Source organism: Brassica napus, chromosome C3 (assembly GCF_020379485.1).
Source record: "Brassica napus cultivar Da-Ae chromosome C3, Da-Ae, whole genome shotgun sequence".
Lineage (NCBI taxonomy): Eukaryota > Viridiplantae > Streptophyta > Magnoliopsida > Brassicales > Brassicaceae > Brassica > Brassica napus.
In genome coordinates, this window is record NC_063446.1 from 5,472,274 (window position 1) to 5,498,650 (window position 26,377).

Below are 26,377 nucleotides of genomic sequence, written 5' to 3' on the forward strand. Positions count from 1 at the left end.
ATTGTATATCTAAAGTGTTGTGGATGTTAGATATAACGAAAAAGCGAATTGTGGTTCTGATGAATGGTGCATTATAGGTGGGAGCAGATGCTTATTCCCATAGTTCAAAAAGGTATTGGCCTTGTGTGTTCGATACAAACTAGGAGTCTAGAATCCACCCTTACATACCACCAGAAACAGCACAAATTCATTTGTCAATCCTGGAAAAGAAAACTAACAAAAAAGCCTACCTGAACATGAACATTCCAGAAAGATACATTTCTTTGATAATCTTGCCTGAAAAAACGAGACGTCTTTGGCTTCTCATCTCTTTCTCTTGGAACCGGCGCCTTCTCAGCTTCTGCGGCTTTGCCTCTGCCTCTGCCTCTGCCAGCTGCCTTTCTTGAACCTGAGGTTCCAGCCCCTTTCAAATCCATATCAACTTGGATCCCTGAAACCCTATGTAGCACGGGGACGTCTATTTAGGTGCCGTACCGGTACCGGAAACGTTTCGGGGACGGGTACTTCACGGGGACAACACTGGTACGGCTTGGAGACGGTTAGAGAACATAGCTATGAGTAAGACTAGTTTTCACGGGACATAATGCTTGTGTAATTGTTTTTTAACTGTCACTATTATTTTGCTTGTAATTTTAGTTGGCAAAATAGACATATTATAGTAAATTATATCTAATTATGTTAGATTCACTATATAAATTTATTTTTTTTTATAAATATTTTATATTTTTTACTAGTATATATTTGCCGTACCCGTACCCATAATTTTTAAATTTTCCCGTTTCCCGTCCCCGCTTCCATCCCCATTTCTGTCCCCGTATCCGTCTCGGTGCATCATAGCTGAAACCCAATTATATAGTTCGTTAAAGAGTTAGTTATGATGCTCTCAACAAAATCCCTCCCAGAGATAGAGAGATGTGGTGTAATAAAGAATCATTCAGAGCCAAGCTATGGTTCTAAGCTTGACTTTTCTAAAGGAAACACACAATGGATCAAAAGAGGTAACAAGAGACCTCTGGCATTCAGATTTTTAGATTTGACTCCAGCTTTTCTCCATTAGTTGCTTCTTCTGGAATATCAAAAGCAAAACAGAAGACCAAAGTCAGGATTACATATGGTCAAGTAGTTTGAAAGTCAGGATTACAGATCTAATGGAATGTCTTTCTGAGGATCAGTCATTCATTTATACAGAACCAGTTACCTGAATGAATCTACTATAATAGTTCACAAAAAAATGCACAGTACCTGAGTCTTCAGCGTCTGATTCATTTTCTTCTTCATTTTCTGCTACCGGCTCGCCATCTTCACCGCTCAAACTTTCAACAGTTGGTTCAAGCATTGCAGCTATTCGCTTCTTTGGTGCCTTCTTCACTCCCGGAAGCTGCACCATGTCAGCAGCACGTACCATTCTGGTTTTACTCGTCTCATTATATTTTTTTAGTCAAATCTGTTTTAACAGCAGGTGGAACACCCTCCAATGGATTTGCACGTCCCTAACTCATAGAGATTGCAATACTGTATATTACGTTCTCCCTGCATTCAATATTTGTGTCCACAGCTTTGCATTGTTAATATCATCATATTCTAGGCAGCTTCAGAGCTACAAAACGGAGAAACAGGCTCATACCATAACCATATGTAACTGGAAGCATGCATAAACCCCAAGTAACAGTTCTACATCAACAGAATCCAGCAAAACTATTTTCTCGAGGCAGATGTTTCTAAGTTAGGGTTATATCCAAGCGAAATCGAACCCTTGAGGTTGTGATGGCATTCATTTCGACAGACACTCTTATGGTCAGTCACAAGACTGGACAATTTCTGAAGAAAAAGACATTCCAAAAAGAAAGGAATCAGTTAAAAAGTAGAGATTTTTTCCTTTTAACTATCATGGTCAAGATGCAATGACTGACAAAAAAAAACTAAAAAAACAATGAGAAAGATATCTCACAAGGGTTTAGGGTTTTGTTCAAACGCATTTCTCTATTCTTCCTACTCTAAATTGAAGATTGTTCAATGATATAATCAGACACCAACTTTTGTATAAATAAAATGAATTCCCCGCAACATGTCCTCAGCTCTTCTTCTTCTTCTGTTTGCAAGCCTCAACACACAGCTGCTCTGATCTTTATCATGTACTGAATGAGAATAAAGCCAATGATGTTTCTTAAATAAGCTTCCCTCACAATGGCAAAACTGCACGTACCTCTTTCTTCTTCTTTCAGCTTCTGGTTCATTATTCTTCTACTAAACGTTTATAAAACAGAACGTAAGCAGCCGAAGTCTTGATCTTTTCTTGGCTGATCTGATTGACATGGCTATCATCAAAGTCATACCATCGATCTCCCCCATGCTGCAAAAGAAAAGATGAATCAAATGAGGATTCAAAAATCGTATGGAGTCAACCCAATAGACTTGGAAATTATGAGCCTGTTAGCACAAGTAATATCCTCCTCTTAAACGTTGAGACATACACGAGGAAGTATAGATGGATTTATCACTTACGTGGACATATGCAGTGTAATGACCACCTCCCATGCCCCCATAGTGATTGCTAATCGCATAGAGCATGTAGTGATAAGTCGTCTGACCATTCTTGTATGAGATGTAGCTTGACAGATCAAAACCATCTATCGGGAAATCCACAAAGGCCTCCAGCTTGTTCTTCATAAACCGGCTATAAGAAAACCTCTTCAGATGAATCACCAGTATCTCTGGCAACCTCCAGAGATCCAACTTTTTAATGGCTTGTCGGTGTTCTTTACAGCCAGGACAATACCTAAAACGATTATGACTCATGTCAGCTACTTGGATATCTAAAAGGCATAAAAATAAAGTTCAAGTTCAACTCCACTAGGTGAGCGATTGTCAAAAGATTTCACTCATCAAAAAGCTGAGAATAAAAATGAGAAAATGATGGTTTTGATCCTTAACTCACCACATGTCATCAGGACCAAGAGGCTCCTCCGTCAAGAATGCTTCGAGGCACTTGTAAAGCGAGACGGTTTCCTGGGGCCTCTTAGTTCCAAATTTGGAAACCTCAGGCAAGGAGCTCAGAAGACAAGTATCATAAACGTCTAGCTCTTTTACTGGCCAACGTGCAAGCACATTCAACCGCTTGGATTTGATATTTACAGGCTTTTCTTTCAATATCTCAGATTCTATTGAGCCTCCTATGTCGTCGGTTAGGTAAAGCCTCAGCACAGGGTCTGGAACAGACTCAGTAGTCTCCTTCACATCAGTGGAATTTTTATCCTCAGCTGAAGTAGTACCATCCGTACCTGCTTTTTCAGTTGCTTCTTCTTCGGTAGGATTTTCAAGATTCTCTGTGAAGACTTCACTAGGCATCTTAAATGAACTAAGCAACTTAAGGTACATCTTCTCAACATCAAATCCATTCTCGACATCACAAAGCCTCGAGACCAAGGGGATTCCAAATCCCTTCCAAGTTGGGCTTGATTTCCCACAGATGAACTGCCTGAAATAACATTGAGACGGTTACATATTTGATACCCCATAAATTTGAAACTGCAGTACACTTAGTTAATTGAAAAAAAAAACATGTTAGAGATGCATTATACATAGGCCAGAGCTATAAATATTGGTTGCTGAGGAAAGAGCTATAAACAAACAGATAATGTCTAACTAGTTTGCCTTGATAAGAACCTTACTTAGCATTTGAATACTAGGCAAACTTACTCTTCCAGCTTCTGATGCATAAATACAATCAAAGGAGAATCGTTTGCATCTTTCTTTAACCGATACACGACAAGTTTGTCACCATCTCTGATCAAGGACAATGAATCACTAGGATCCTCCAGGACACGAAGAATCCGATTGTTGTACACCTATAAAAGTAAAGACCGAATGAATATAAATTTACAAATGATCTGCCTAAGCACCAAAATACGACCCGAAGCGTCAAATATAGCATATGATATAGAAATATACCTCAGTAACCATTAAAGTCTCGTCCTCTGGCAAAGAGCAGGCAGTTACAAGAGCTTTCTGAAGATCTTCAAATTTTCCAAACTTGGGAACGTTGACAGTCACTGAGACAGGCAGACTACCTCCATCGGCACTCATGACTGTTAAATCCATTGTTCGAATTGACGTGCATGGCAAAGGTAGCGATAGGTACATGAACGGATCAAACATAACCGAAACCTTTTTGCAAATAGGACAAACTAATGTTGACTTGTACTGGCCCTACAATCAGAAATGCATACCAATGTCAGGATATATTATTAGCAACTGCACTGAATCAAAGAAGATGAGGATATTCAGGATGCTTAAAGTTCGTGACATAGCCAGAAAACACAAAGCAATTCTTACAAAAAAATAGTGGTACAGAGACAATCAAATAACTTAATAACATGGTAATATGATCGCATTCAAGTAGATAAAATTGCACTGACCAAACTGATGGAAGAATTTTAAATATATGCGGATTAAATGACACGTGAAACATTAAAAATACTACGCAGCTTGAGCATCCAACATTTTTCAAGCTGAATTCAAACTAACTATAGTTTCCTAATGTGCAGTCAAACCCAATTCTTTGCGTGATTGTCGGTAGAGGTATATAAACAATTTGGGAACCTGAGATATTTACTTGGCACACATCAACAATTATTGAATCGTTCCGAGCCATATGATTTCGCCAATATTCATCAGCCACTTCTTCGTCTGGACGGCCATCTCCATCTTTTGCTTCCACATATGGCTTGTTCTTTACACGGTTTAAGTCCTCGTGAAGTCCATCCAGCAAGAAAGCTAGAAGTTCCTGCAACCAAATCAAGAAACCCGAAACACATGAATGGAATATCCCATTATGCAGTCGTTAATGCTGAGAGGAAACATCAGGAAGGCTCACTTAATTCAGATTCTATAAACTGAAGTGTTTTCCCTGACCTGCGAATCATGCTGATTAAAGCCACTAAACTGAGGAGCAAAGCGGCCAAGTTTTGCTTTAAATGTCCTTGGGGTCACTGTTGATGCACCTGGAGCCCACAAACTCCTTAACAAGTCACCAAAAGCTAAGGCGATCTCACCCTGCCAGAAGAAAATTTGATCGGTGAGGCTAACCAAGAAGCAAGAGAATATATTAAACAGCCACAGCACATATTTATACAAAGAACCATAGAGTGGCGTACTTTCATTCCCAATGGGTTCTCCAGATTTATTTCTCTGATGTACTCTCCAAGAAAGAAATCAACAAGCTTTGGTGTGTGAGCCAAGCACTGAAGGGAGCTGTTCATGAAACAAGTATTTCCTAGATTCTGCAAGCCTGTCAGCCCCAAAGTTCCGGCTTCTCCAGCTTTTCCCAAAAAGCTCAAAGAATGACTCCGTCCAAATCTGAAAGTTGTGCCATTGGTAATTCCGTTGGTTTGATGTGTGGAACCATCTTCTTTTTTAGATTCCTTCAAGTTGATGGAGTCTGATAACCCATAAATCTGCAGCTCTAGAAGAATCTGTTGGACCATAAGTAATGAAGGATAAGAAATACCGCATCAAGGAAGTATGAAAGAAAAAAAAAGGAAAAGGGACGTCGTCAAACTTACTTCTTGATCTGTTTGTTGTTGGCAAGCCTTGGAATTGTTCATATCTTTTTGGAAAAACAAGGTTGTTTGCCCAGAAATATCCCAAATGCGCAGCTACAGAACCAAAGGTACAGGTATAATTTGTAATTGCATGAATATATTGCCTACGCCACATACGATAAACTGCCATTTGCATATCGTGTACATAGTAGGTAAAAAGATCATAAATGGAACACATTACCTGCTCCGAATCCAAACTGAATATCTTGCATGCTCGTCTGAAGCACTCAACTGAATTGTCCTGCAGGCAGAAAACATAAGATTTGAAACAAGAAAAGATCATACATGGAACACGAAACAAAATGGGTTCTAATATGGTTCAAGCATGAATCTTCAGTGGAGATGCAGTATATTCTGTAGATTACAAATTCAGCAGATAGAAGGTAGAGTCTCCTGACCTATAGCTATGCAATGTCTCATAGGGAAATTCAATTATGAGGAAACCAAGTCCCAATGAAATGAATAATGTGGATCACTGCACTTCTATAGCAGCAAGAAAATGTGGCGCCACTAAGGCACTAGATTAGGCAAATAAAGAAGGCTGTAAGCTTGAAGAGACCTTTTTGCAAATTTTAACCGCCAATGAATTGGTTTCCTGCAAGACGGAGAGCCTGAGTTGTACTGGATAAACATCGCCTCTGTCAACGCCTCCAGTGGAGAAACTTTTCACGCCTTTCTCATTAATTTTATCGTTATGGTGCCTGGGAGCAAAGAAGTAATGGGTCACAAAGTAAGGACATCACCTTTACTTTTCTAAAAGGTACAATGTACAGTATACCCAAGCATATATACAATAGGTACGAGGATTGACTCAAAGTCTGTAGCTTTCTCACACATCCCAACACAAACTTCTAACAAAGGATTTCAACAGACTGAATCAAGTCATTCTGGAGCAAACAACACCCTTACCATTTGAGTGCCTGCAGCCACATGTCACTTGAGACCAAAGCAAAGTCCCTGCCTGAGACGCTTGCTTCTCCCGTGTCATTACTCTGTAACGCATCATCACCTTCTCTCCTCAGATCAAACAAGATATCGGAGTTAAAGATGTTGTTAATCAACTTCATAGGGCCTCCGTAAGACGACCCAGTAGTCGCTGCTGTATACAAGATCTCTCTTTTCTCAACAGATTCACAAGGCACTGACTCTTGAGCATCTTTCCACCACCTGAGAGACATTCAAAAGTTCACTTGGTTAATCGAATGTTTCTCTCTAATGCTATTGGAATGAATATTTGATTTGATACCAATCAGCAATAGCCAAGGATCCACAGGTTTCAAAATCTCTAAAAGATCAAATCAATTTTAAATCAAATACCCCATTCGAATCAAACGCCTTATTTACTGAGATGCGATTCAGATTAGCCGAATATTCCAATCACAATGAAAGAATACGGTAGCGAGAGCTAGAGAGAGAGAGAGAGACGGAGAAAAGGAGATACCTGAAGGGGACGAAATAGACGCTCTGCTCGCCGTTGAACGAATCGATCCGCTGAGCTGAATCGGGAGATTCCTCGGACGTTGATGCCACGCTCATTGTTCCTCCGCACACGATTGCCAAAAGCAAAGATTCGCAGGGAGAGAGAGAGAGAGAGAGAGAGAGAGAGAGAGAGAGAGAGAGAGAGAGAGAGAGAGAGAGAGATGTTTATGGAGAGGAGGGACCGATATTTTCTTCAGACAGTCACCATCTAACAACGCACGCACGACAAAATAGAGAGAGATTTTTTTTTTTTTTTTTTGTCGTCGTCCCTCGCGAAGATGATATAAGGAAGGAGGGAAATTCTATATAGTAATTTTTGTTTTACAAATTTGTAGATTTATTGTTGCTAATATAACAAATATTGCAGATTATCGAATTATTTACAAAGATATTTTTCATGTTAAAGGTTAATTTGTATTTTGACAAAGAAATGATTTTTTTTTTGTATAAGCTCGAATCCTAATTTTAATTGGGAAGTACATATGAAAATAAGTATTGTAATTATTTTAAACGGTTCAAATATAAAATTTTAATAACAAAAAAATGTGAACCACTGATTTGAACGATGTAATCAACAAGAACTTTGCAATAGACTATTCTCAACCGGTGAAAATATGTCTACACCAATAGAATGATCGGTGTTTATTACAGGGAGAGTTTTTACGATGTAAACGTTTTTTCTCTAATTTTATCATCCGACATATCCCTAGGGCACAAAATACAAAGATTGACTAGTCAGCACGTGGTGCTAAAAATTTACCTTCAATTATGGTTTATGTCTACTCAGTTCTGTTATGGTTTATGTCGACTCAGTTTCACCATCTTGGCTAACTGGTTCGATTCTTTTAGTCTACTCTGGTATAGTTTTTTAATTGAAAAAAAATAACAAAAAAATAAATAAATAAAAGAATTTCGGCAAGATATATAGCTTTGCCTAGAGCTGGAAATTTTAATCATTGCCCGCGGGCCCCGCCCCGTTTGACCCGCCGCGGGGCGGGTGCGGGTCGAACCATTTGAAAATTTTAAATCGCGGGTGCGGATGCGGGTCGAGATTATTTTGAGCGGGGCGGGTGCGGGTCAGCCGAATTTGAATTGCGGGTACCCGCCAACCCGCAAATTAAAAAAAAAACATTTTTGAAAAAAAAATATTTTTTCGTAAAATATATAAAAAACAATAAATATTTGTATAATTTTAATTATAAATATATTTTTTAATAGTATTTTTTAAAAATAACTATTATATAAATAAAAAATAATTGTTTTTAATTAAAATAATTATTATATAATTAGAAAATAATCATTTTTAATTAAAATAACTATTTTTAATATAATTAATATTACCCGCGGGTTTTGGCGGGACGGGTGCAGATATAAAAGTTTTTGTTTGCGGATTATGCGGATCAAGTTTTTGAATCGAAAAATGATTAGACCCGCGAACCCAGCACTATTTGCCTCATAGACTTGATTAAATTGAATTGCATTTTGAGTCATGTATCACCCAAATAACTCATATGGATAATGAACTTATACTACTTGACAAAGTAATCAATAAAGTAGCTTTAGTCACCATCTTTTGGATCTGATATTATTACTATCACATGATGTGTCTTTTAAGAAGGTTAAAAAGACAACTTATGACGTATGCGTATAAGAATAACAATGGTATTGTAGTCAATTTCAAAGTCTGGATAGTCTTGAAAGCTTAACTGATCTATAATTCAAAAAAAGCAAAGTAACACAACATGTATATTACATCAGTAGAACCGTGAGACTGTCCCACCAGGGTACTGACCCCTGGACTCGAATCCATGATCCCTCTCTCCGCCCTGAAACCTAGCTCTCTCTCCATATGCTTCAAACCGATCTGATCCATAGGATCTGGATGGTGGTGCATCAGCTGGATCTTGAGCATTACCAATGTAACCCTGGGGATGGCCAGATGGTCTTAGATTGGCCGCACCAACCGCGTTTGTATGATACTGATCCATCATCCCAGGTGTTTGCTGCTTGTACTGTTGCTGCCTAGCTTGTGATTCTTTCCTCATGATCTCTTCTCTTTTACCTGCGTGGCGTGATCTCAGTGCAGCTAACTGTTCTTCGTACCGAGTATTAATGGTGTTTATTCTCTGTATACAGAGAGTTTAAAAAGACTTCAGATCAACTAACTAAAACCAAAACTAGAGTAGTTCAGTAGCAGAGCTTTTGTTCCTAACCTCTCGATGTCTGGCAATCTCTGCATCCTCTGCTCCCATTTGATCTTTTGCTAGTCTTGTTATATCATCCATGAACTTCTGTTCAATGCCTTCAAAGGTCTGCATCCCACGGTTATTCTCATAGCCAGGTTTCGAGTTTTCATGGTGCTGTGGTTGAGCTCTTGGACCGCTGCCTTGTGTCTCCATTCCTGATTTTGGATCCATTTGGCCGCGGTAATATGTCCTTGATGAATCAACGCCTTGGCCTGCATGAACACAACGCTGGTATCAAGAGATAAACCCTAAAGCCTGAGATACAGTCGATGCAGGAGGAACTACAAAAGGATATGGTTTTTAAAAATATCTCCACCAAAAACAAATATGCAACTAACACTCCTCAACAATTTATACAAAACTTGTTGTATATGTCCATTGCCTGTTTATAAATGGATTTTCAAATTCACCAAAAATTCTAAAACAACAATACCATTGCCTACGAGACTTTAGAAGCAACCCCTATCAGTAAGTAAAGAGACGTACTTTCATTGTAAGCAGCAGTTGGCATAGGCCTGGACATATTCGGGGGACCATCTCTTTCCCATCTCCATTGACCATCTGGTTGCGATGGTTGGTCCCTCTCAGGCGTGAACGCCTCTAACTGACCTTGGAAATCAGAATGTGCATTCTGTATCTGTCCAGCTCCATATCCGGTAGCAGGCGAGTCCGCAAAGTTTCCCTGTCTTCTCATTTTTCACTTTCTCGCAAAATCTGACCAACAAAAATTTAACCACTCAGAAAGAAACTTCAGGTTCATTGCACAGCAGGCATACCGTGAAGATCTTTAACACGAACTAAAAACTAAGTACATAAACAAATTAAATTAGCAGAGAAATACAATTCTAAAACGTAGCCACCATTCACCTAAAGCTTCAATCTTATGTACTAATGCAAAGCGGATTAAAGATACTCTACATCAATCTTGCAAAACAAATCAACAACATCAAAAAAGGTATCTCAAAGCGAAGGAGAATGTCATAACTCATGACAATGCCTCCACAAAGCTAGGAACTTTCCAAGGATATGAAACTAGACAATCGATGAGAAAGCTACATATTCTTTCTATAGCGTCTCTTGCAGTGAAGCTCCAACATGCTTACACATAAACTGGAGCTATAACAGGGCGGCAAAAGCAAAGTTTATATAACTTCCACCAAAAGATATTTACAGCATCCCAACAATCTTGACTTCTTTCTTTATACAAGAACACTATCAAATTACAGTTTTTCAATTCGCGTATCACGATGTCGGATTCAGATTATGGATTTCCTCAGAGATTGTTTCAGTAGACACTTGACGAGCAAAATCGAAAATCGAAAAATCGAATCTCTCAAGGGGAATAACATTGATTCGATCTCATCACAGCTAAGTAATTAAGTTCAGTGATGATAAGAAATTCACACAGACGGAAATAACGATGGGATTGGAGAGTTTAACGTACCTGAAGCTGTCACTCGAGCGGAGGAAGAAGCAGAAGGCGAGGAAGAAGCAGAGCGATTCACAATATTGGATATTCGGTGGAATCTGGGTCTCCAATTGGGCCGCCGGGTCGGGTCTGTTTTAGTAGGGTGCGCGTGAAAGTCTTCTAACACAAGCGCGTGTCAGGGAAACACATTTTAATCCAGTCCATTAAAATAATATTTTTTTAATCACAAAGAAGGGCAGTAAAAAAGTAATTAATTACTTTACTGATTAACTAACATTAATGAAAAACCGTTATGATTAAAGATGGTGGGAAAGCAAACAAACAAACAAAAAAAAAAGAAAAAGCATTTACAGCTCATGGAGTCGTACAGTTGACACTCCCAAAACTTCCAAGAAAAGCATCAGATCCAATCTTCTTCTCACTCAATCATTTCTCTAGATAGAGAGATAGAGAGAGAGAGAGAGAAACTTAGCTCATCAGTGAAGAAACGAATGGCAATAGATGATCGACCTCGCCTTAGCCGCAGAATCCGTTTCCTTCTTCTCTCCTGGCTCCGCCGTACTCGCTCCGGTGAGCCACAATTTCGCTTTTCTTTTCCATATTTTTAGATTTACTAGATTCAGGCGGCTTCCACAAGCATCTTCTGTTTCCAGATTACATTCTACAGTTTGATTCCACTATTATTGCATTGGACTATATGACTTGTTACTCTTATGTTAACATATGTACAAATATGACTTGTTACTCTTAATACTAATCTATTACTACGACTGTGTTTAATTTGTACCTGGTTATGTTTGGTTCGATTTCGACTAGAGTTTGACTTAGTCTCTCTGTGTTATGTTCTGTTTCTGGAAAGACTTATATAACCTTACCATTGTGTGCCATCATCATCACAGGTCAGATAGAGTTTGTCAGAAGATTCGGGTACACGGAACTCGTGAAAGCAACGGAAGGTTTCCGTAAGGTTATCTACACCAACTATCACGGTTCCGCATACACAGCCAAATTCAAAGGCGGTGAAGTTGCTTTGGTCAAAGAACTCAAGTCTCTCGATCTTGGACGTGAGAGGTTCTACGAGGAAGTCCAGCTCTTGGGACGCTTACGTCACCGCCATCTCCTCACGCTTCGCGGCTTTTGCACCGGTCGCAAAAGGTTCCCTTTCCTTTCTTTCTTTCTTGAAATCTACAAAAAAACAATTTTTCTGTTTGTTAGCTTTTCATTTGATATTCTTGTTGCTTGCTTGCCTGCTTCTCAGGATGCTAGTGTATGACAATATTGAAAATGGAAGCTTGAAAGAACATCTCAATGGTAAAAAAAAAAGAACTCAAAACATTATCATCATAACATAATCAATCCTTTTACTAAACGTTCCGTCTGTTTCTTGATAGATCCGCTCAAGACTCCTTTGAACTGGAAGACTCGCATCCAAATAGCCATTGGGGTCGCAGCTGCATTAGTAAGTTGCTTTTTAAATGTTTATTTAACATACGTACCGATTATTATACTACTAAAGAGAGTCAGAAGATGATTATGATCTTCTCTTTAACCGCAGGAATATTTGCTAATCTTCAGCAGTAGTGATGCACAGATCTATGATGTTTCAGTGAACTCATGTAACATCATGCTGGATCAAAACTTCACCCCCAAAGTAAGTTCAGTGATTACAAAATTCAGCAAATTCAATAGCTGAAATCTCTCTCTTGCAGATAACAGACATCCGCATCAACAGACACACACAAAGCCATCCCAAAACAACCAATGATGCTTGCTCCGAAGGTAAAAAAACTAAATCTTCTTTTTCTTTCCAAGACTCAATGTCCTTTTTGGCTTTCCTCACGGTTTTGGAAAACTGACGTGTAGGATCATGTGCGGATGAGGAATGTGGAAACGTGATATTCCAGCTAGGAGTGTTGATGTTGGAACTGATCACAGGACAATCATCAGACAGACAAGGCGAAGACTTGATCGAATGGGTACAACACTCTTGCATTGCAAACTCCATTGATAAGATGATTGATCCAGATCTCGGCAACAGCTACAACTCTAGAGAGCTACAGAAAGTTCTAGCCGTGGCTCGGCTCTGTATAAAATCGAGGTACGAGCCACCTTCCTTCTCAATAACACATGTATACCGATATCTACAGAAGAAGATCGATGTTGCATCGTAAGTAGTAGTTCTCGTCTGTGAATTGAACTGAGGTTGAATGGTCGAAGTTGAGGAGATTACATGTGGACCGTTTCAGACAATTCTAGATATAATAATAGCTAATAGTGTGGTAAGGATTGTACTAGTCTTGTTTCTTGATATAAAGCTTCTTCAGCAACACTATATACAACTTATGCGCATTGAATTGTTGAAAATCTAGCTAGAAATTATTTTGTTGAAAATATCTTGATATAGCACATTGAATTGTTGGTGGAGAGGACAAAATCTCAAAAACTAGAAAAGTTTATTCCAAAAATATAATAAAATTTGTAACAGGATTTAGGCAAAGTCTATAAGAAGATCCAAAAAATCATGTAAAGAAAATTTTAACAAAAAAAAACGCAAAAGTTGGATATCACTAAAATGCGCATGTTGGATCACTGCTGAGCACATTGAACACCGTGACCACCGCCTGGGCCTTCTTCTTCATCATCGTCATCATAAGCCTCTCTTTTAGCTTGAGCCTTCCTTTTCATCTCAGCTTCAATGTTCACCTCGTGCAGCGTCGTCTCTTCGCACTCGGCTATCTCCATGTCGCTCAGAGCAAACTCTGCCGGCTTTGGTAAGACAGCTTCAAAGGCCTTTGTCTGATCTCCGCTAAGCGACTCCGGGAACTCGACCGTGAAGTGGATGTAAAGCTTGCCCTTCATGAACGGCCTCTGGTGCATCGGCATTCCCTCGTCGCTTATCGCCTTGTATGAATCTATCAACAAACAAATACACACCACGGTAAGGCACAGTAAAAGCTGGCGTAATTAGAGAGGCTTGTGGTTGAGATACGTACCTGGCTGCACAACCTCCCCAGGGCTGGATTTGATGAGAAGCTGTCTTGCGTCCAAGTGCGTCAAGACGAACTGGAAGCCACAGAGAGCCTCAGTTAGAGAGAGGGTGTGCTCCACAAAGAGATCATTTCCCTTTCTCTTGAACTTAGGGTGCTCCTTCTGCTGAATGACAAACACTATATCTCCAGTGACCGTATCAGGCTGTTTTGAAATAACAAAAGAAAGTTAATAAGACGAGTAATGTAGTGATTGATGACTGAAAGAAGGGACAAGGATAGTGTAACAAACCGCTTCATCAGCTTGTCCGCGGAATGTGATCTTCTGACTGTTTTGCATTCCCTTTTCAACAGCTACATCAAGCACCTTCTTCTCGGGGATTACTTTATCTCCTTTGCATTGTGGACACCTGTCACGATCATTGATGGTCTCTCCTGTACCCTTGCAGTCTTGACAAACATGCTGCATCTGCTGAATCATTCCAGGTCCAATCTGCCTGATCGAGACCTTCATTCCCTTTCCTTGACACCCACCACATTTCAGCGAAGCTCCAGACTTTGAACCCTTTCTGCCACATCATAAAATCAAAATCTTTTAAGCATCTTGGAGACATTAAAAGAAACGAAAATTTGAAAGACAAGACAAGAGTCACAGAGGCATATCTACTAACCCGCTACACTTTGAGCACAGAGCATTCCTAGAAAGTGAGAGCTTCTTTGTTGTTCCGAGATAAAGATCCTCCAGGGATACCCTCAGAGGGTGAACAACATCTTCACCACGCCTCTGCCTCCTTTCATTACGACCAAAGAAGGACGAGAAGATATCAAAAGGGTCGTGTCGATCAATTCCATCCTTGAGTCCCTCCTCTCCATATTGATCGTAGATCTCACGCTTCTCTGGATCACTAAGAACTCCATAAGCCTCACCTAGCTCCTTGAACTGCAGAGAGACATGTAAAGTACCGTTAAACATCTAAAGATATAGGTCAAATTCAAGAATCATCCCTAGCAAGCTTCAATGACCTAAAGCTCGAAATTTTCAGATCGAATCGGACTTATAGATATATTTAACGAAGACCCAAGAGCTTACGCGAGCTCATATCGATCGGGGAACAAAAATCAAACTATAAAGGAACTAACTCAATTCCACAGAATCTAAGCCAATAAACTATAAAGGAGTTAACTTTCTCAAAGGAACTAATTCAATTCCACAGAATCTAAGCCAATAAAGAAGGTGGGGGGGATCTAAGATTCAATACCTTCTCAGGATCTCCACCCTTGTCGGGATGGTTTTTGATAGCGGCTCTCTTGTAAGCCTTCTTGAGATCTTCTGGCGAAGCGGACTTGGGAACGCCAAGGATCTCGTAGAACTTGGTGTTGTCGCTCTTACTCGAAGGTCCTCTTCTGAACATCTTTTCACCCTCCTTGTTAAGAAAACCCTAATAGGGGAGAGAAGGCAAATCGCGAGGCTTTTAACGGTGGAGAGGAGAAGGAGACGGAGTTTGTTTGAAGAAGGCTAATTGGGTTTGCCTTATGTTCGAGGTCTTATAGGTGAAGCTGAGCACTTTTTATATATTTCTTCTTTTTTTCCTTTTTACTTTAGGGATTTATTTTGTTTTTATTCAATTCTTCTCTTATTGGAAAAAGGATAAATTTATAAAGAGATAAATGGAAATCTAGCTAAGAAATCAAAGAAAATAGATTAGTTTGAAAAACAAAGCAACAATTTTATGTATTTCTGTTTTAATAAATGCATGGAAAGATATTAACATCTCCTTTCTATAATTTCAAAATAATAATTATTTTTATATTATCAGTCAAAAATCCAAATATAATTAATATACATTCATTTATATTTGAAAATATAGATTTAAAATGTTATCAACATAATTTAGCACAAGAAAAGTATAAACTTTATAGGTGCTTGAGATTTAGAATAAATTAAAATGGTAGATTTTCTAAAAATATATATAAAAGCATAATTTACTTTTTATTTAAAAAAATTTGTAACATAATTATGATTTAATGATTACGATTTACCACATCCAACTACAAAATTTAGGTATAATCTATAAACTGCAAAAAATATAATTAGTAGATATTTTAAATCATTTTAAAAACTTCAAGTTGTGTTTTAAAAGTAAGCATATTTATAATTTTATCTTGAGTGTGTCTACTAACATAGTTTTGAAAATGCTAATAATAACGCATTCGTGGTAGATTTGCTTCTGTGAGAGTCTGAAGTTAGAATTTTAGCAACTATCTAATATTTATTAAGATATTCCAAAAACACTATAATATAAGAGTTTTAACTACGGGAGAGAATATAAAATTTGTTATGCAATTTATATAAATAAAATTAAAAGCTAACCTTATATATTACTAGGCTAACAAGTTAATTAAAACATCTCAGCAAAAAGTTATATGAGATAATGAGAAAACATCTTAAGAAGAAAAAGTCGGGTTTCCCACTATTTGGTATAGCTCTGGACTTGTGTTAAAAAAAAAAAGGTATAGCTCTGGACATGTAGGCCCAGTCACTTTTAAGAGCCCTAAAACAAACAAACAACTTGGGTCCTTTAAAACAATTTTATAGAAGAAAACTGGAACTTTTTAGCCTTTTTAAGTATGAACCATTTTTATAAACGATTTTAAATGTGCTCACTTTAATAAAACATATATTTAATTCGTGCTTATTTAGAAAAGAAAAGTTTAATGGGCCTTTCTTGTACTTAGATAATTGTTGCAACTCTGCCCACTACTCTTGGATCGGGTCTTGGAAATGCCCACGGCTCATTCGGTGAGTACGTGTTTTTGTACTTGTAAAAAACACATCCCAGCAAATAGTGCAGACCAGTTACAAGATCAGTTGGACCTACCGAAATTAGATACAACACTCAATATCTAATTTTATTATTTAAATCGATTTCACTTTATTCAAAACAAAAAGAGGAAAATAGCATTCCAGTTACAAAAAAAAAAAAAAGAAAAAAAAAGAGGGAAATAGCATTCCGACATCGTTGCTAAAAAAAAAAAGAACATTCCGACATCATCATCGGACGAAGCCATCGCCGTTTATCAACGACTGAAATACAGCTTGACGCCGTTAACTTATCCCTCGATCTAATAAACAATCACTTGACGACGTAAGGGGTTACGCTTGCCGCCTGTCGGTTCGTAATTGACACAAATACCCCTCCGTCTCATAAAATAAAATAAAAAAAAACTAATTGTTTCGCGTCAATTACAACGCAACAAAGGAAGAACAACAAATCCCCTCTCTCTCTCTCTCTCTCTCTCTCAATCGTCCACATTATCATCATCACCACCACTTACTGTGAGACATCCTCTCGATTTTAGTATTTTCACTATTGAAATCTGAAGACACCTCTCAAATCTATTCAATCTGCTTCTTTTCCTCCAAAAGTCTGGAGAAAAAAAGTTTCATTCTGGGTTTAATTCTTACTTCTACGATTTCGTTCTGAGAATAGGAACAAATCGTGATCTCGATTGAAGGGTCTGTAGTGTTTGAGATTTTAAGGATCATCATTGCAGAAAGAGATCATCTTTCGTCAACCTACCTGCTCAAATCTAGGTTTCTTAAAGTTCAATCAATGGAGGATTGATTAGATTTCAAGGGTTCCAGATTCGAATAATGTACTCGAAGCAGTTCATCCTCTCCTTCTCCCTCCTCCTCTCCCTCCCAATCATCTTCTTCATCTTCATCGCCCCACATGTCTTCCCCTCCCCACCCACCGAGCCCCTCATCCCAATCTCCGACGAAATCTCCGACCAAACCCTCTTCTCCTCCGCCGCCGCCTCGACCTCCCTCTCCCACCTCTCCTCCGGCTACCCAAACCCCAAGCTCAAGATCGCCTTCCTCTTCCTCACCAACTCCGACCTCCACTTCGCCCCGATCTGGGACCGATTCTTCTCCGCACACCCCAAATCCCTCTACAACGTCTACGTCCACGCGGACCCCTTCGTAAACATCACGCTCCCCCAAAAAGGCTCCGTCTTTGCAAACGCATTCATCGCAAACGCGAAACGCACCGCGCGCGCGTCACCGACGCTCATCTCCGCGACGCGCCGCCTCCTCGCAACGGCCTTCCTCGACGACCCCGCCAACACTTACTTCGCAGTCCTCTCACAGTACTGCGTCCCTCTGCATTCCTTCAGCTACGTCTACACCTCCCTCTTCGAATCCGCAACGTTCGATAAGTCCGACCCGGATCCGAGTCCGAGAGGCGTCCGGGTCCTGTTCCGGACCTTCATCGAGCTCATCTCCGACGAGCCGAGGCTCTGGAAACGGTACAACGCTCGGGGGAGGTACGCTATGCTCCCCGAGGTTCCGTTTGAGAAGTTCAGAGTTGGTTCGCAGTTCTTTGTCATGACGAGGAGACATGCGTTGTTGACTATCAAAGATAGGGTCTTGTGGAGGAAGTTTAAGCTTCCTTGTTATCGTTCTGACGCTTGTTACCCCGAGGAGCATTATTTTCCGACGCTGTTGAATATGAAGGATCCGGATGGGTGTACTGGGTATACCTTGACTCAGGTTAACTGGACTGGCACTGTGAAAGGGCATCCTTATACTTATAGACCCAAGGAAGTGGTGCCGGAGTTGATTAAGAGACTCAGGAGGTCTAGCCACTCGAGTTCTTACCTTTTTGCACGCAAGTTTACCCCTGATTGCTTGAAGCCGTTGTTGGCTATTGCGGACTCGGTGATTTTCAGAGATTAAGTTTTTGCCGGTAAGTGTTTCTCAAAGCCTTCCCCCTTTTGGATTCCTATGTTTCTGGGGGGCCATTGTGATAGGTCTGTGTGGCTTGGTTTATGAACTTAATTGTAGATTGATTGATAATTGTAATGTTAAGGCTTGAAAAGAAACATGGTTACAAGCTGAATTAACTGTTGTTATAAAATTAGAGTTATATTTTTTTCAAAACCAATCATTAGACTCTGGTTTATGATTTATCAGTAGTTATATATCTTGTTTGTTTATAGAGGTTTTACATTGCTTTCTGAATCATGAGACAGAAGAGTCATTTTGGACTATACAAATCTGCCATGAAAAGGATTCTGTGCTCTTATCTGCTGCATTGCTTTGTTTTATATTTTCGTTGAGAATAAGTGGAATACAGTTTATTGGTTTAGATCAATCAAGTCCTGATGATATAACTACTATAAATATATAGTGCAGCTGCCAGCTAGTGCTACCATCAACTGTCTGATATGCTAAAGAAAAGCATGTAGTTGTAGTTAAGGTATATGTCTACATTGGCTTGGTTTTGCACCCTGATCAATAATCATAAGAAGCAATCTGAGTTTCTGCCGTGAAATGTGCTTCCTGCTCTTATCAGTCTATTTTGCTCTATTCTATTTTTGTTGTAAGAAGTCATGTGGAATTGCATTGAGTTGGTGTTCTCTTAATTTTGTCTTTAATGAACATCAAAAAGTAGGAACAAGTACTCAATTCTATTCTGCTTCTGCGTATGTCTTTTCAGGAAAAAAGTTTTGGTGATTTCTCGCCTGCAAGCAAGTGGCGTGAGAAAATTAGAGTACATTTTTGGACCGGATGAGTATTTACGCAGGTGGGTTGAAGAGCAAAAATCACATTCAGGAGTAAGAAGAGGCAAGGCGAAACAATCCTTGGGAGGCTTGAAACAAAATAAACCAGTTTCAGTGGTACTTCAAGCGCACCCTTGTGAGTTGTTGTCACATAATATATCACAAGAAAACTAAGATTAAGCCACTTTGAGATTATCCAAGTTGTAATTTTTATAAATTTTTTGGTTCTTTTGGATCTGGTGCTGTACATAAGCAGAGATTTTTTTTACCCCCAAGGTGTGGGGGGTCTGTACCATTATGATTGTGTCAAGGAAATCTATGAAGAGAACATGCTATTTTCTTGGTTTTTCGTAGTGAGCAATTAATAACTCTTCCATGTTTCAATACAAAAGTTAAAAGGTAAATAAGCGTTTGAGAACTGAGATAAATTTATATAACTCTTCCATGTTTCTGATAAAGAAGAAAAAGTTGTGATGTACTCGGAACAAGTGTGAGATCAGCAAAAAAAGAGTCAAAGAGATCAGCCTTTCTTGACCGGCCTTTGTTTGGATCATCTGTCTTCAATTTTGGAGGACGTGTCTCTCCCTTTTTGGCCTGAAGGATGATGTTGGCAGATGTTTAAATTGAGATCTGATTCTGACCGAATAATTAAAAAAAATGTAGGGAGTTTTTCCTAGCTAACGTACCTTCTTTCCTGCTTTCATGAAGTCTCTCCAGCTTGATACCTGCACATGGAAACCCACTGACATCAAGGACAAAAAGCAACTGCGCTACACATGACTTTATCCTGTATAATAATTATTCCATGGTGAAATCGAGAACGTGAGAAATTGCACAGATCGTCTTAATAATAAATCAACAGAAGATGGAACAATGGCAAGCTCTTCGAGCTCAAAACAAGTGTCAAAAAGTATTTGGTCACAGGAACTGACATAATGGTTTCAACTATTTCAAATGAGTTCTCTTCTCTAAAGCCATTTCTAACCGTACTCTCAAGTGCCAAAAGGTAAGGTTAAGTGGGTTTTTAAACTAACAGATACATAGGCAGGTCCGGAATCAAGATTATGGATTAAGAAAAGCACAAACCCTTTTTTCTCTAGTTCCTTCCCACTGTGCTTCATGCTCACGCTTTTTCTTCCATATCTCCTTTTGTTCTTCTTCATCCTTCTTCAGTCTTCTCTCTTCTTCTGATATCTAAATGTCAAGAAGTGAAAGAATAAATGAACTCTCAGGGATAAAATATAATCCAAGGCCAACTAGAAACTCTGCCATACCCTCATGGCCATTTTTCTCCTACGCCACTCTTGGTCTGTTAGTATCTCTCGGACCTTTAACTTAAGCTCCTTCTGAAACTCTTCAGATTGCTCATATATTTGCTCATCCTTTCCCTGTATAAATAAATAATGCGTATCACTACAAGTTTAGAGGAATATGAACTGGAGAAAAAGACGAGCAGGATTGACCAAAAAGAAACACAAATATGAAACTGAGTTGTGACTATATGGCAATCAGACGAAAGAACAGATGAATAAAGACAGAGAGCGGTGAAAACATCTTCTGGACATAAGAAAAGGTCAAGACATCTCGGCTTAATAGCTTAGCTTAGATCTAAACCCAAAAAGAAACGGTTTTCTTACCTCATCGACCCGGGACTTTATTTTTGAGGCGGTATCTTTCTTTAACTGTTTTTTTCCTCTTCATCTTAAGCTCTTCTGCGTTTCACAGTTCAAGAAAAGAAGGCTGTCACGAGACAGAAAGAAAATTACAGATTCTGGTATAACGTTCAAATGATGTAACACTATGTGTACACATGCGTCTCCACAATGTTGGGTTTTTAAGAACTCTAGTAACCCAACAAACAGGTAAAAACATGGATCCAAGAAGACTATAAAACCTCATCTAATCTTAACCTTTAGCAGCATGGACTTGGGTGAGAATATAATCTCTTTCTTGATCGTTCAGACAGTTCCTAAGTAAGTAACGGTCGTGGTCTTAAGATATTTATTAAGCTAATATCTTAGAACATTAGAAATCCTAACGCACTATGAATAAAATAATAACGCTTAGACAAGGGTCAGATCAGGGAGCTAGAGTGAGGCATAGGAAAAGGAACCTGACGACTTTTTTGTCCCTCTCGACTTCACCGACCTCGGCGAGGAATGATTTTAGAATTGCGTCGTCGTCTACGTTAACATCTCCCATGACTCCCCCCTCTCTTTATGATCCTTTCCCCTTTCAACTAGTACGGTACGTCAGAGTAGGGAGAAGATTCTCTGGGCGGGCATGTGGATCCGGGTTTAGAAAGGAAATGGGCTTATATTGGCTTTTAACTTGAGGCTTATTGGATTATCTCGTATATTTGTAGTGATCTTGCTGTCCCATCAATACGAATATGTAACACAACACACACGAATAACCCCTACCCCATAAATGATATACAACATTTTGTAGAATGTTTTACATCTTATATCATGTTGAGTGACGTTTTGGACCGATTCGAAAAGGATTCTCTTTTATCAAATAAACAACATTCCCACTTTTACTTGTAGATGTTGTGCACCTCAATGAGCATACAGTGGCACGCCAAGGAGGCCCAGAGGTACATGGTGGGTCAACTGACACCTCTTAGATAGTTAATAAACCAACTGACACCTCTTAAATAATAAAAGTTTGATTTGTTTCAAAGAAACTGTTAAAGAGTCGATAGCTCTATTGGTATAATCTACAAAGCTGACACCCATTAATCATGGTTCAACTTCACCTGATACCCATTTTTACTTCTTTTTTTTACCATTAACGTTTTTTGATCCATGTTAAAAAGAATTTTTTTTTTTTTGAACTGAATGTTAAAAAGAATTTTGGATCCGCCTCTGAAGAGACCATTTATTTTAGACGGAGCACATAATTTTATTTCATCATATTTAGTTGCAGAATTAGAGGAGCTAGTTGAACGCAAAAAAAAAAGAATGAGAGGAGCATTGCAAAATTAGTAATTAAGAAAGAAAAATAGAAAAAGAGATGGGGGCATGTGCCCCCCCCCAGGTCTTCACCTACTGTGAGCGCATATAAGCACTGGCCGATCCATAAATTCTTACATGCCAATACTGGAGTCTGGTTACGAACTGTAGAACGAGATGCTGCAGAACAAGAACAGGAAAGAATTATGTAAAAAAAAAAAAAAGAACAGGAAAGAATACCATGCATATTCATTTACAAAGCAAATCTTAACTCTATGTTTCCAAATTTAAGACATCATATTTTATGATTTGTGAACATGTAAACTTCTAAAAGCTCCACAATCTTCACGTCCAATGTGCTTGAGCTTTTCCAAAAAAAAAAAAAAAAAAAAAAAAAAGTGCTTGAGCTTTCCTTAACCACTTCTTTTTAGTGTCGATGGGCTCATACATTTTTAACCTTGATTACAATGTGGTGATACTTAAATCAATAAAACGAGTCTTCTCGTCTTATTTCGAGCGATGTGAACAACAAAAGTTTGTACGTACAATACCTCATGATACATATTTCTTACTCCAACGAGGTATATAACCTCATTTTAAAAAGTATAAATTACTATCTAATTTTCACTCCTCGCTTTCTTTCTTTTCCTACTTATTATTTTTCTTTTTTACCCACAAGCCAAAAAGGCAAGTGGTAAAACATATAGAGGTAGAAAAACCATCAACAACAACAATTATTTGGTTGATATGCATATATATTCGAGTATACATACTCGAATATATATACAAATAGATAGATAATATTCGAGTATACATACTCGAATATATATACAAATAGATAGATATATCATATATGCTTATGCGTCTTGTAAATTTCTCCTTTTTGGTAGGGTATTCAACTTATGAAGTGGCAATGCAGAAACGCTCAACAGACAAAAGAGACCTCCTTGGTTCCTTGCAACCATTTATCAAATCATGTGTAACCACCACACCCATTGATTTCTGGACATAGTCTTGGGCTTGAAATTGGGGTTTTGTGTTTCCGCCCAATACTTCATTGTTAGTGGGCTTCCAAGAGTAATCGCATGTGTTGAAGCAAGCAGCTCCCACGGTGTCGTCCACTGTGGACAGCGGTTTCATTGACCGAGCCAGCTGAGCCACCCTTGGCCTCGGTGGCAGAGAGTGGACTACCGGCGTCGACATATCGGTTTTAGTTTCGAACTCATCCATGGCGGGCCATCTCGAGTTTATCTTCGGTACTCCAATAGGCTTACATGCCAACCTATGGACAGTAATAGGCCCAATAGGCTTTTGTGCCACCTTATATAGAAGCCCATTGGGCTTGTAGGCCCACTCGTCTTGCGCTTCCTCCACTTCTTCTTCTTCATCGAACCACTGAAACTCATCAGTTTCGTCTTCTTTCTCTTCAATTTCTGCAAAAGTGAGGAGGAGACGTCCGTCTTGTCGCTTAGCGGAGAAGTTGTTGTGCGACGGCATAGAGACAGCCTCGAGAACCAATCGTCCATTGTCACGACGAGTTTTCATGTGCAGAGCAGAACCTGTCTGGCTCGAGAGAGAACGAATCGGTGGAGGAAACGAACCTCGAGGCAGCTCCATGCAGCTTGTCTGATTCGGAACCGTGACTTGTTCTTGTTCAACCTCAACAACAAACTCTGTTTCTTCTTCTTCTTTGGTCACTGTAACTTCAAGAACAAGATTCTCCTCAGCCTCTCCAGTCTCCGACGATGCATAAGAAGAGAAGCCTTCGCAACCCGTCTCGGATCCGAGGCTCTCAGTGCAAATCTCGAGGCTTTTCTCGCTCAAGGAGCTGGCTCGTTTCACCAGAGGATGAACGTACGGTGGAGGAACCGTCTCCGTGTCCGTCTTCTTCTTCTTGTCGGATAAAATCGAACTCCATACATCGGATTGGCTCGGCTCGATCTCCTCCTTCTTCTTGTTCTTGTCTTCTTGAATCTGAGCCCATATATCAACCCCAGATCTTGATCCTTGTTCTTCGTCTTGGGAGTTCAATGAGTCAGCACCAAAGTTATGGAGCTTCTCAGAGGAAGAGATCCTCTTCATAGGAGGAGTCCCGTTCTGCGTGAGCCAGTTCTTGGAGGACAAGTCAGCGGAGAAAGTCCTCCTGAGTGAAGGTGCAGATGAAATGCTGCTGCCACCAAGGATGGTCACTACGCCTTGCTGCTTCTTCAACGAGGAAGAGAAGCCAAGGCTCTTGCTTAACCCACAAGCCATCATCTTAAAATAAATCAGAATCTCTCAACACTATTCCCTCACTTTCCTGCACAATTACAATTGAAATGTTTTAACAATCACTGGTTACAATCAAGTCCAACAAATGAAATATTTTTTGTATCCTTCTTACTGGATGATGATTTGAGAGAGATCAAAGTGTGGGTGAAGGTCAACTGCGTTAAGTGGTGGTGTTAAGAGAGGAAGAAGAAGATGATGTTTTGTGGTTTGATGGTTGAGAATGAGACATGAAGAGAGGGGAGTGAAGATGAGCTTATATAGTAGTGGTTCTCTCATTATGGAACCATGTACCGTGGGGTCCTCATCAAATGACTCTTCACAATTTTTTTTTTTTTTTTGACAAACTCTTCACAAATTTTCTTATTTGTTAGGAATTTTTTTTTCTTTTTCTTTTATAAACAAAACCCTCCAATACTTGTTAAAAGTTTGAAAAGATTTCTAATAATGATGCACTTAAGTAACATATGTTTTCAAGATGTTTTATGATGTATTCCGTTATTAACTATTTACTGCAAGAAAGTAACATGTACACCTACATTTAGAGTGCTGACCTTAAACTATGGAGTTTGCATAGTGTATAATAGTTTTACTTTTTACTAATATATAATGTATGGTTATTGTGTCAATTATCGATTTCGTTTTCCCACTGCTCCAACTACATCAAAGTATCAAACAGATTAGTTCTGTGTAATATAACTATAAGAATTAATTTCGCACATGCACACAATCTAAAAGTTGTCTATCATGATAACGGTGACAACCAAAGATGAGGACTAAAAAATGTGATTCTATCAGTTCTGTAAGCTGTAAGTTGTAACTAATGCGTGTGTCGAGAGAAAGTAACGGATATGAAATTAAACATATAAAAAATGGATACATTTATGTCAAAAAGAAGAAAACTGTTGACGTATGGACTCGATACTCTGTTGAACCAATAACGTGGCACATTGTGGAAGTCACAATTTGCATCTTTCTCTTTAGGGTTAAAACGATGAGAATGTTCCCAAGACATGCAAAGAAAGCTGGATGCCATTATCAGGATTTTCTATTGTTTTGAAGTTACCTACCTACTACCACTTGGGTTTATTTTAAAGCATGTCATTACATAATATATGTATATATTATATTTTTTACACCAATTTTTTATATTAAATTAATCCAATAAGTTTAAACGGTTACATTTTTTTTGGTAAAAAACGGGTACATTTATTATGTAAAATATTTAGTTGTAATATTATTAAACAAAAATATGAGGTATTTGTTTGGCATCTACAATTTATCAATTTCTAATCACTAGTAGACGCCAAACAAAGGGATTAAAAAACGCAAAACCAACCGAAATAACCAGGAAATGGTGAAAACATCATACACTTTTAGAGTAGTATGATCGAATTAGATATATCGTATATATCGAGAAATCCACAATTTTTATACCATTTACTCCTTTTTTTCAGTTGCAGCTCAGCTATTAAATAATTCACTTGAGGATTACATGCATATCTAGAAAATCATTTTGCTTCAGAAAAAGATAACTGAAACCAAGCTTCCGAAAAGAAATTAATATCGTTGTAAAACGTAGTAAACTTGAGATGGGTCTAGAACGTAAAAAAAACAATACAGTAAATTTTAGCAATTATGTTCAGTTAAAAGAAAATATATATCGTTTGAAATTTACTTAGGAAAACACAAGTTGCTGGATATATATACGAGTAGAATACGGTCAGATACGTCTGCATGGGGACACGAAGACTGAATATTTTTTGTTCTCAAGTGTACGTGGTTGCATGTATACGTGCGTATATATATGTATATATCGGGTATATTTGATGTTTATAATTAT

At 38.7% G+C, this 26,377-nt stretch overlaps 7 protein-coding genes across 12 annotated transcripts; 2 read left to right on the top strand and 5 right to left on the bottom strand.

Annotated features, from left to right (window-relative positions):
- Window positions 1–48: 48 nt before the first annotated feature.
- On the bottom strand, window positions 49–7,330 carry LOC106386960 (ubiquitin carboxyl-terminal hydrolase 8-like). 6 transcript variants are annotated; one of them, XR_007321145.1, is made up of 18 exons: window positions 7,242–7,312; window positions 7,042–7,203; window positions 6,510–6,767; window positions 6,160–6,301; window positions 5,782–5,841; window positions 5,562–5,654; window positions 5,154–5,471; window positions 4,912–5,052; window positions 4,613–4,783; window positions 3,949–4,206; window positions 3,697–3,845; window positions 2,936–3,475; window positions 2,503–2,776; window positions 2,204–2,350; window positions 1,625–1,818; window positions 1,243–1,530; window positions 1,011–1,066; window positions 49–430 (listed from the first exon to the last, which is right to left on the bottom strand). XR_007321145.1 is itself a non-coding variant. In XM_048752141.1 (15 exons), the coding sequence occupies exons 2-14, from the start codon at window positions 7,134–7,136 to the stop codon at window positions 2,234–2,236; spliced, it is 2,616 nt and encodes an 871-aa protein (XP_048608098.1). In that variant the 5' UTR covers window positions 7,137–7,203; window positions 7,242–7,312; the 3' UTR covers window positions 1,851–2,135; window positions 2,204–2,233. The 6 variants fall into 6 exon arrangements, 3 of the variants coding, with proteins under 3 accessions (XP_048608098.1, XP_048608100.1, XP_048608097.1); XR_007321144.1 differs by having other exon boundaries at window positions 49–837; window positions 1,949–2,350; window positions 7,242–7,311; XR_007321143.1 differs by lacking the exon at window positions 49–430 and having other exon boundaries at window positions 841–1,066; window positions 1,949–2,350; window positions 7,242–7,311.
- A 1,373-nt stretch (window positions 7,331–8,703) lies between these two features.
- Window positions 8,704–10,943, bottom strand: LOC106386959. The gene is made up of 4 exons (XM_048752146.1): window positions 10,770–10,943; window positions 9,812–10,039; window positions 9,293–9,537; window positions 8,704–9,205 (listed from the first exon to the last, which is right to left on the bottom strand). The coding sequence occupies exons 2-4, from the start codon at window positions 10,017–10,019 to the stop codon at window positions 8,834–8,836; spliced, it is 825 nt and encodes a 274-aa protein (XP_048608103.1). The 5' UTR covers window positions 10,020–10,039; window positions 10,770–10,943; the 3' UTR covers window positions 8,704–8,833.
- A 134-nt stretch (window positions 10,944–11,077) lies between these two features.
- Window positions 11,078–13,145, top strand: LOC106419753 (probable receptor-like protein kinase At1g49730). Its single transcript, XM_013860581.3, has 7 exons — window positions 11,078–11,324; window positions 11,654–11,909; window positions 12,013–12,065; window positions 12,146–12,213; window positions 12,310–12,405; window positions 12,464–12,533; window positions 12,618–13,145. The coding sequence occupies exons 1-7, from the start codon at window positions 11,246–11,248 to the stop codon at window positions 12,923–12,925; spliced, it is 930 nt and encodes a 309-aa protein (XP_013716035.1). The 5' UTR covers window positions 11,078–11,245; the 3' UTR covers window positions 12,926–13,145.
- Window positions 13,146–13,188: 43 nt separating this feature from the next.
- Window positions 13,189–15,281, bottom strand: LOC106419752 (chaperone protein dnaJ 3). Its single transcript, XM_048752145.1, has 5 exons — window positions 15,001–15,281; window positions 14,413–14,681; window positions 14,034–14,310; window positions 13,748–13,946; window positions 13,189–13,666 (listed from the first exon to the last, which is right to left on the bottom strand). Exons 1-5 carry the CDS (start codon window positions 15,151–15,153, stop codon window positions 13,341–13,343), a joined length of 1,224 nt encoding a protein of 407 aa, XP_048608102.1. The 5' UTR covers window positions 15,154–15,281; the 3' UTR covers window positions 13,189–13,340.
- Window positions 15,282–16,370: 1,089 nt separating this feature from the next.
- Window positions 16,371–19,655, top strand: LOC106386955 (glycosyltransferase BC10-like). The gene is made up of 2 exons (XM_013826782.3): window positions 16,371–18,492; window positions 19,246–19,655. The coding sequence occupies exon 1, from the start codon at window positions 17,397–17,399 to the stop codon at window positions 18,480–18,482; it is 1,086 nt and encodes a 361-aa protein (XP_013682236.2). The 5' UTR covers window positions 16,371–17,396; the 3' UTR covers window positions 18,483–18,492; window positions 19,246–19,655.
- A 6-nt stretch (window positions 19,656–19,661) lies between these two features.
- LOC106386956 lies at window positions 19,662–22,616 on the bottom strand. The gene is made up of 5 exons (XM_048752147.1): window positions 20,947–22,616; window positions 20,584–20,697; window positions 20,396–20,503; window positions 19,996–20,034; window positions 19,662–19,903 (listed from the first exon to the last, which is right to left on the bottom strand). The coding sequence occupies exons 2-5, from the start codon at window positions 20,593–20,595 to the stop codon at window positions 19,739–19,741; spliced, it is 324 nt and encodes a 107-aa protein (XP_048608104.1). The 5' UTR covers window positions 20,596–20,697; window positions 20,947–22,616; the 3' UTR covers window positions 19,662–19,738.
- A 172-nt stretch (window positions 22,617–22,788) lies between these two features.
- On the bottom strand, window positions 22,789–24,807 carry LOC106386954 (protein FAF-like, chloroplastic). Its single transcript, XM_013826781.3, has 2 exons — window positions 24,650–24,807; window positions 22,789–24,565 (listed from the first exon to the last, which is right to left on the bottom strand). The coding sequence occupies exon 2, from the start codon at window positions 24,520–24,522 to the stop codon at window positions 23,167–23,169; it is 1,356 nt and encodes a 451-aa protein (XP_013682235.2). The 5' UTR covers window positions 24,523–24,565; window positions 24,650–24,807; the 3' UTR covers window positions 22,789–23,166.
- Between the last annotated feature and the right edge of the window lie 1,570 nt (window positions 24,808–26,377).